Below are 9,203 nucleotides of genomic sequence, written 5' to 3'. Positions count from 1 at the left end.
AAACACAATTAATCCACGGCATTATTACCGTAGATGGTCGTTTTATTAATAAAACAATAATTAGTATTAAAGGAATATGTGTGTACATACCATGTTTCTGAGGAACTCTGATATTTTGGTCTACATGTGGTGGTCCTGAATCCTCTGGTTAGTTTGTATGTGTGGGTGGGCTTTAACTCACACCTCCATGAGCATCACAAAGACCACACAAACCGCTGCTAAGCTGCATCTCCTCTCATCACAGCTTTACAAGCTCGCAGAACTGCTGCAGGATATTCACGCAGAAGAATGGACAGCTGTTCCTCATGCACGGCTAATGAGGCGAGACAGAGGTTACAATAACGGTCTAGATTACATTCACTGGTCAGGAGTGTGACATTTCAGGATACTGCATGTTTGTAATGGTCTCTTTAATTAACCCTTCAATCACATATTTACATTCCAGAAGTACATGGTGCATCACTACTTGTTTCAGCTATTTTGAATTTTTGACAATTTATATTTGCCTACAAAATTAATAAACATATTTAAACAAGCTTTCATTTTCTGAAAAAAAAAAGATTAAGAAAAAAAAAATTTGTACAGATGACAGGTTTCTATTTTTAAGTTTTTTATTTTATTTTTAAAGTTAGATATGCTATATTTTTTGCATTGAATTTGAAAATGCACTTTCACAATAAATATCACGTCGTAAACAGGACTAAAACCCTTAAGGCACTGTAAGAGCAGGTTGTGCCGGTGTATTATTGCAGGAAAATAACATGCAATGCTTCTTTTGTTTGTTGATACAGTTGTTTTATTATAAAGATCAAAATCGACCCCGAACATGATTGCATATTTTCTGAAAAATAAAAATAATAAAATTCAACTTAAAATTGACAGTAAAAGCAATTAGAAAAGCACAAGAGAAAAAAAACATTAAAATGCATAAAAACTGTAACAAAAAAATATGAAAATGATTTTTTTAAATTGTCAAAGGTCTTCTTGAGTGCTGTAGTGTAAACGATCAGTCTTGTGGCAACACTTTAAGTCTAAAAGGCCAGTCATTTAGACTCAGATAGAGTGAACGAGCGCCACAGAGAAGGCTGACCCCACAGCAAGCCCCAGCGTGAGGAAGAAGGACATGACGACCCCCGCAGGCTCAGCCAGCTCCCGCGGCACCACTTTGGGCCCGTAGATCATGGGCAGTGTGCCCAGGTACCCGTTGGAAATCCCCAGCAGACAGACGAAGACCACGGGGAAGAGGTCATGTGCAAAGAACACACTGTGCAGATGGTACCGGGGCTGATAGTTGCAGAACATGAAGAGAGGAACCAAGGCGCTTCTGGAGACCACCAGCAATGGCAGCATGCGGCTGGTGGGACCCGGCACCTGCAACCAGGCCGTGACCTGGCGGCCGCAGAAGTCTGCAACGTTGTACAGTAGAAAACTAGTCAGAGGCACAAAGTATGTGGTAGCCCAAGGGCTTCCAGAGTCTTTATTCATGGACTGGATCCCCGAGGAAAGAGCAGGGAAAATCATGATGGAGATGAAGAAAACGTAGAAGACGCAGCTGCCCAGAAGCCAGGTCTTCTTCAGGATGGGTTTGAGGGGCGGCACGGATCCAGAGGACGAGTCGGAGCGGCTGCTGTGGCTGTTAGACTCACTACAGGGTACAGCTGCTACTTCCATGTAGTATCTGAGAGAGGGAGAGACAGACAGACGTCCCGTTTACACTGCTATTATGATCAGTGATGCCACAAAATACATACAGACATTGACTGCGATTAATATATTTCCCATTCCTTAATTAAACATCTTGTTGTGGTGCTTAAAGTCAAAAATGTTTAGGTGGTGTACCGGTCCGTTTTATATTTTAATGTACTTTAAAGTTGGATTAATTTTTGTGATGGCAAAGCTGAATTTTCAGCATCATCATACATAGTTTTCAGCTTCACACGATCTTTCAGAAATCATTCTAATATGATGGTTTGCTGCTCAAGAAACATTTCTGATTATTATCAATGTTGAAAGCTGTTGTACGGTTTATGTTATTTATTTTTTTATCATGATGCATGTTTTTTTTCCGGAATTCTTTGATGAATCGAAAGTTCAAAGGAACATCATTTATTTGAGATAGAAATCTTTTGTAATATCATAAATGTCTTGACTGTCACTTTTGATCAATTTAATGCACACGTCATGCGAAATAAAAAGTATTAATTTCTTAAAAAAAAAAAAAATAATAAAACTTACTGACCCCAAACCACAAATCAAAAGAATATATTCAGAATGTTATTCTATTCTGACTAGATCAAATCAAATAGGTTCTTGAAAGTAAGGATTTACAAGCAATGATATATAGACAAAACATAAGTGCTTCTCTTGCATTATAGTTTAAATCATTGCTTGTGATGCTAGATATAATCACAACATGCCACTTAATGCTAACTTTGAGTACTGCACTTACATCAATAATTTTCATCCAAAAATTCTATCATCATCTACTCATCTTCATGTTGTTCTAAAACATTTATAGCCTTCGTTCTTTTGTGGAACAAAGGAGATATTTCGCAGAATCTCCAAGATGCTCTTTAACATACAATGAAAATCTGAATGAGATTTGACAGCTGTTCGTCACACAATTCTATCATATGTTTTTGGAAGATTTGGAATATGATACAAAAGTCATATGGACTTCAATTATACATCAATGGCTCTTTTATTTCATTTTTGGCCATTGAAAGAGTCTCCTTTGTATTGGAAACGATACACTTCTCCTTTTGTGAATGACAGATTTGATTATCAGCAGACATCAGGTTGATTTTAGTGGATGTAGGATTTTGAAAGATCCCTAACCCAAGTCTATAATAACAGTATGTTGGCACATCAGCAACTGCTGATCTCTACATCACAGCTGTGTCACGAAACTGCGGTTTGACTCCAGACCGCTGACGAAACTCATGGATTCACTACCAGCAGCACAGTTCCTCTTTCTGCTCATCTTTCAACAAAGAGCTCTGAGAATATCATATGGTGAGGTTTTATATGGGAGATACTCACGAGATAAATGAAAGAAAACAATGCTCCTTTTGTATTTGTAGGGTCAAATGTTTAGTGTCGTGAAATATTCATAATGGCTAAGTGGTTATAAAGTCCAATGATAGAAATGTCATAGCTTTAATGGGTTTAAGGAAACTCGATCACCTTGAGTAAGACAGTCTGGGCAGCAGCAGGTACATGACGATACAGACAAGAGTGAAGATGTCCGCTGTGATGAAGTACACCAGTGCACTGTCGGTCACGTCACTCGAGGCAGCCAGGTCTACTATTGATGCCAATGCACTCAAAGTGCCGCCCATGGCCTGACCTGAAGACAAAAGACACAAGCTTAGTCTTGTGGCTCCATTATACATTGTGCTGTTGGCATGTGGAATTTTATTTTTGTATATTTAGAGATGAATAGCACTGATTTCCATTCATTCAACTCCAGAGGATGAACACTTAGTGGAAAATGTAGTGGTACCTGATATGATTGCTTGAGATATTCTCATGGGAAAGCGGCCACTGATACCGAACACACTGCCAGAGAAGATGTTGGACGCCCCGCTGACCAGCGCCACACTGGCCAGCGTACCCCCAAAAAACTGCATCCTGCAGCCAGACATGTCCACTTTCACCAGCGCTGTGGTGACCACAAACACAACCAAGATCACCAGGAGAGAGAACAGTATCCGCACCCGAGAGGAGAACCTGAAAGAAATACCGGGGCCAGTGTGAAAGCGCCACATCAGGACAGCTGATGGAATTGTCACTTTAGAAGATCTGACATTTGCATGTTTTGAAATCTTGCCAAATTAAACATTCAAGCGGTTTGAAACCATTCAAAGCAAGGGAACTTGATTCGGTCGACCCATGGTTCCCAAACTTTGCAAGGAGAGTGTGGGAAATGACATGCTTTGAGGTCAAATATGGACGCAATATGGATTTTCGTAAAATGCAACGAGGGGGCTTTAAGGACAAAACTTTCTTTTTGCTTGTTGACATGCTGCTACTATTCCTTGAATAAGTAAGGGAATGTTCTGAAGCCAATTAAGTCATTGTTTACCGGTTTACATCAATGCAGAGGGTCAGCATTCAAATATTTTTGACATCCTTGTTTGTATGATCCAATCGCTCACCCCAATTCAGTTAGTCTTCACACAAAACAGACATCTTATTTTCAACGATAATTTCAATGTTCACAACAAAGCCACAAAAAAGAGAAGTCTGGAGATGAACATCAGAAACACAGTGAGCCTTTATTCTCTGAGAGCACAGGAATTTGCAACAGTTACAAAGGTACCACAGTACACTTGAACAGGACACTGTGTGTGTGTGTGTGTGTGAACTGATTCAATTTAGGCTCAGCCAGAGATGCTTTGTTTGTGCTGCACAAGAAATTGCAAACTGTTAGAAAACATTTTTGGCTTTTATAGGAAGACAAACTAATACTACCTTTCAACCAGTGTAGAATCTCCCTCCTGCACTCTCAAAAATAAAGGTTCGTTGTTGGCATTAATGGTTCCATGAAAAACCTTTAACACTCATGGAACCTTCCATTGCACATACGGATCTTTATAGTGAAGAAAAAAAAATTCTTCAGATTATTGAAACGTTCTGGTCACTGAAAGGTCCTTTGGGGAACCCAAAACGCTTCTTCTATGGCATTCCTGCAAACACCCCCTTTACTTTTAACAATGGACAATACAGAAAGTGAAGTGTGCAGATTTACAGGTTTGTTTTACCTGTTGACCAGGAGGTAGTTGAGGATGAGACACAGCACTGAGGGAATAGCAGAAGCGATGGCGATGTAACTCTCAAAGTAGTCCTGCACACCAGACCAAAAAAAAGAAAGAAGAAGAAGCGTAAGTCACTCATAATCAATACATGTATCACAATTAGTGATGTAAGCGATAATGCCAGTCATTCCAAATATTTTTGAGGAAATCCTGTATAAAATAAATGTTAATTTCAGCACTTGTATGTAAGTTTAATTGGCTGTCTTTGTGTATTGACATTATACGAATCACCTCTAGATGTCGGCCACTGAAAAAAAATCACTCTTTAGACAGAAAAAATACAGTAAGTAAAAATCAGTGCTTCATAGTTAAAATGCTATAAGCAGTGCTTGGTGTATTTTTTTAAATAGCCCTATTGAAGGGACTCAGACTTTCCTCAACGTATCTTCTTTTATAGTCCACAGTAGAAACAAAGTCATACAGTTTTGGAATGATAGAAGGGTGAGTAAATCATGACAGAATATACATTTTTGGGAAAACTATACCAGAAAATCTCAATAATAATTCATTTGGAAAGAAAATGCCCTTAAAGGGATAGTCCATCCAAAAACGATTGGCAAATTCTGTCATCACTTACTTGGTCCCAAGGTGCTCCCAACCTGCATGAATCTCTCATGCTGAACACAAAAGATATTTTGAAGAAAAAAAAAAAAAAAAAAGTTGAGAGAAACTCGTACAGGTTTGGAACAACTTTAGGGTGAGGAAATCATGACTGATTTTCATTTTTTGGGTGAACTATCCCTTTAATTATCATGAATGTAACGTCAGAAGGACATGCTTTCATAAAATGTACCCTTAAAGCAAAGCAATAAATGTTTGAATCATCCTAAGTGATGGATCTCATTGAGAAATATGCCACATGCTCAAAACAAAAAGGTGATCAGAGCTCTTGATGATCTATAAAAGAGTCTTATTAAGTAAATGATACGCTTTCACTTTCACCATTTCCTGAGTTTGGGCAGAAGTGAGAGTGACAAACAGAAAAAGGATTATTAAATCAGAACTCATGAACTCACAACTTCTAATGAGTTATTATAAAATAATAATAATAATAATATAACCAGATTTCTGGTTAACTAAATCTACAACTTAACTAAAAATGCTTAACTTAACTTAAAAGTTATTGATGCCAATAATAGAACCCATTTAATGAAACCTGATGGTTTTTCTTCCCGTTTAAAATAATGTGGTCTGTCTTTGCCACCCTGGCAACTAAGAGGGAAATACCAACATAAAATCCAACACACTTCAGTATCCCAGGATGCACCTCAGCCTTCTGATTCAATCTATTTAGAAACAAACGTGAAAGTGCAGCCAGTGGCCAAAATCAGATCAATTCCAAAGACCAAGAAGGAAAGAAATAGTAAACTAACTATAAACCACACACTATCACCACCATCAAAAGAGGACAGATTCTACCCAATATTACTAGCTTTTAACACACTAAAGGAGCAAAAGAGAGCCTGTGCTTCTGCATATTAAAGAAACATCAGTTCTGTCAAATATCACAAGACCTTGAGAATGCTGGGGTGAGCAGAAATTGCAGAAACATGTTGTGACTGCTTTAAATAACTGTTCAGCGTTGTAACAAGTAGGTGACACTCGTGCCTGAGACAAACACTTTCTGTGTCATCTGACTCGCTTTAGCATTGTACACTTGGCTGCACAATGTATATACAGTGGAAGACTTACTATTCTTCAAAGTTGCACTGTACCTTTTTTTTTGAGTCATTAGCTGCGTTTCCATTACCCTTCAAATTGCGCGAATTAAAATTGCGAATTGAAAATACTCCTAATGGAAACGCATACATTTAGCAAAAACGCCCATATATCGCAAAAACGTTTTTACGCTCGCATGAGGTGGCTTTTCAGGCAAGTCGAAAAAGGGAATATTTTGCAAAACTGCAATGGAAACGTTTTTATTTTTACAGGAGAAAAAAAAAAAAAACTTTACAACGCTACAATAAAATCCTGTCAATTGTCCTACTGTAATTTACCTTACCATTTACAGTGAAAATCTGTAAATGGTTTTAATTCAATTCTACTGTAATTCTATACTGTCAAATGTACAGTGTTTGGAAGTAAAAACTATGTATTACCATATAACGTAAGGCAAAAAAACTGGAAAAGGGCATGGCCAGAACTCTCAGTGTGACACATCACATATGATCGCATTTCATTTCAGCTGTGCTTCTTCTAGTTTTGTTATCAGTAATGTACAGTAGGGTGTTTTGTGTTACATTTTCTGTTATTTAGTTTACTGCATTACTTTAGTTACAAATGTGTTACCCTGATGGTGTTTTTTGTCTTTGTGTGTGTGACCCTGTGCACCATGTTTTATGGACAGGCCACAGATGAACTCTGATTTCTGTTTTACCACCTGCATTATTATGGTGGTTATCAGTACATTTTAAAGGGGTCATATGATGCGATTTCATGTTTCCCGTTGTCTTTGGAGTGTTAAAAGCTGTTTGTGCATAGAGAAGATCCGTAAAGTCGCAAAGATTAAAGTCTCAAACCCCAAGAGATATTCTTTATAAAAGTTAAGACTGGTCCACGCCCTCCTAAAACGCCTCGTTTAAACACGCCCCCACATGTCTACATCACTGTGTGGGAAGATTTGCATAACACTGCCCAAATGTTCACGCAAAGAAAGAAGGCGTAACTTTGATTCTCGCTGTAGTATTGTTGCTGCCGCCGCCGCCATGTCGTGGAGACGTTGTGTGTTGTTTCATTGCAAAAGCCAAACGACTTTGTTTGGTCTTCCAAAAGAGGACACAACTAGAAATCAGTGGTTAAGTTGTATTTACAACACTGTTCCAGAACACTTCAACCCAAATATTCAGATGTGTTCAGCACATTTTATGGAGGACTGTTTCCTGATCCTGGTAAGGGGCGTATCATTTCTTTCACACGCTTGAGGAATTCGGCCAATCACAACGCACTGGATAGCTGGCCAATCAGAGTACACCTCGCTTTTCAGACCGATGAGCCTTGTAAAAATCGACGCGTTTCAGAAAGGCGGGGCACAGAGGAGAAACAATAATGTACAGTATGTGGAAAATAATGTGTTTTTTTTTTAACCTTAAATCACGTAAACACATTGCACTACACCAAATAAACAAAACAATGTTTTTTTTAGCAACGTCATATGACCCCTCTAAGGTAAAAAGCAGATTTTGGTACTTCAAGTAGATTGGTAATTTAATATTCTATTTAAGTTGTAAAATATACAGGCAGCAATATGTAATGCCTTACAGTGTTAACGTATTTTGCATGGTGCATATCTGGCAACCACAGCTGTCAGGTTGTTTGGTTGTTGTTGTTTTGCCATAAATTTGAACAGGATATTTTTTTACAAGACTAATAAATAAAAGCATGTAAATAACAGTGGTTGTTAGATTTTTTTTAAAGTCATGCACGTTGGCAAAATAAAAGTCCAGCTTCTGCTTTGACGATATATCGGGCAACCACTAGTAATTAATAAATAAAAGTTTTCTAATTGGTTAACAGACTTACGCTGAGTTCACTGTGAGGTTCCTCTTGAGCAGCGGGGCTGGAGCCGTTACTAAGCTTGTAGAGCCAGTACTGTTTGGCTGTGATGAAGACATTCCATGGCAGCAGAGAGCCGATGCCCATCAGGAAAAAGATGATGTACACCAGATTGTAGGAGTCCTCCGGGCAGTGACGGGCCGCCAGGGGCCCTGCCGGCTGCTGTTGGGAAAGCAAAGGGGAAGTGTCGCCTCCCACCGCCTCACCTTCTGAAAGCTCTTCGTCACACATGGAGGAGATTGTGGTGGGAATGTAAGAGGAGTTCACACTGGCCTGTAGAGACTGCTGACCATCCATTCTCAAAGAGACAGGATGGAGGGAGGGAAATGGAGGAATCCAAGGGATGTGAGGGTGACCAGGATAAACTAATGCTGGAGGAGAGAAAAATAGCAATGAGGGGTAGCAATAAAAACATACAGTGGGTACGGAAAGTATTCAGACCCCCTTAAATTTTTCACTCTTTGTTATATTGCAGCCATTTGCTAAAATCATTTAAGTTAATTTTTTTTCCTCATTAATGTACACACAGCACCCCATATTGACAGAAAAACACAGAATTGTTGACATTTTTGCAGATTTATTAAAAAAGAAAAACTGAAATATCACATGGTCCTAAGTATTCAGACCCTTTGCTCAGTATTTAGTAGAAGCACCCTTTTGATCTAATACAGCCATGAGTCTTTTAGGGAAAGATGCAACAAGTTTTTCACACCTGGATATGGGGATCCTCTGCCATTCCTCCTTGCAGATCCTCTCCAGTTCTGTCAAGTTGGATGGTAAACGTTGGTGGACAGCCATTTTTAGGTCTCTCCAGAGATGCTCAATTGGGCT

At 38.8% G+C, this 9,203-nt stretch overlaps 1 protein-coding gene across 1 annotated transcript in view; it reads right to left on the bottom strand.

The window, feature by feature from the left end:
- Positions 1–938: 938 nt before the first annotated feature.
- The window catches only part of slc29a3 (solute carrier family 29 member 3), a 10,352-nt gene continuing 2,087 nt past the window's right edge, over positions 939–9,203 (bottom strand). Inside the window, exons 3-7 of the mRNA XM_016268591.1 lie at positions 8,340–8,743; positions 4,767–4,849; positions 3,506–3,732; positions 3,187–3,349; positions 939–1,678 (exon numbers count right to left, since the gene is read on the bottom strand). Of these exons, the coding sequence (XP_016124077.1) occupies positions 1,054–1,678; positions 3,187–3,349; positions 3,506–3,732; positions 4,767–4,849; positions 8,340–8,669 (1,428 nt within the window). The 5' untranslated portion in view covers positions 8,670–8,743 and the 3' untranslated portion in view covers positions 939–1,053. The remainder of the gene's footprint in view (positions 1,679–3,186; positions 3,350–3,505; positions 3,733–4,766; positions 4,850–8,339; positions 8,744–9,203) is intronic.

The sequence above is a fragment of the Sinocyclocheilus grahami genome, unplaced genomic scaffold (assembly GCF_001515645.1).
Source record: "Sinocyclocheilus grahami isolate Dianchi unplaced genomic scaffold, SAMN03320097.WGS_v1.1 scaffold47.1, whole genome shotgun sequence".
In the NCBI taxonomy this organism is placed as follows: domain Eukaryota; kingdom Metazoa; phylum Chordata; class Actinopteri; order Cypriniformes; family Cyprinidae; genus Sinocyclocheilus; species Sinocyclocheilus grahami.
Note: the sequence above shows the minus strand (reverse complement) of the source record. Positions and strands in the feature narration are given on the sequence as shown.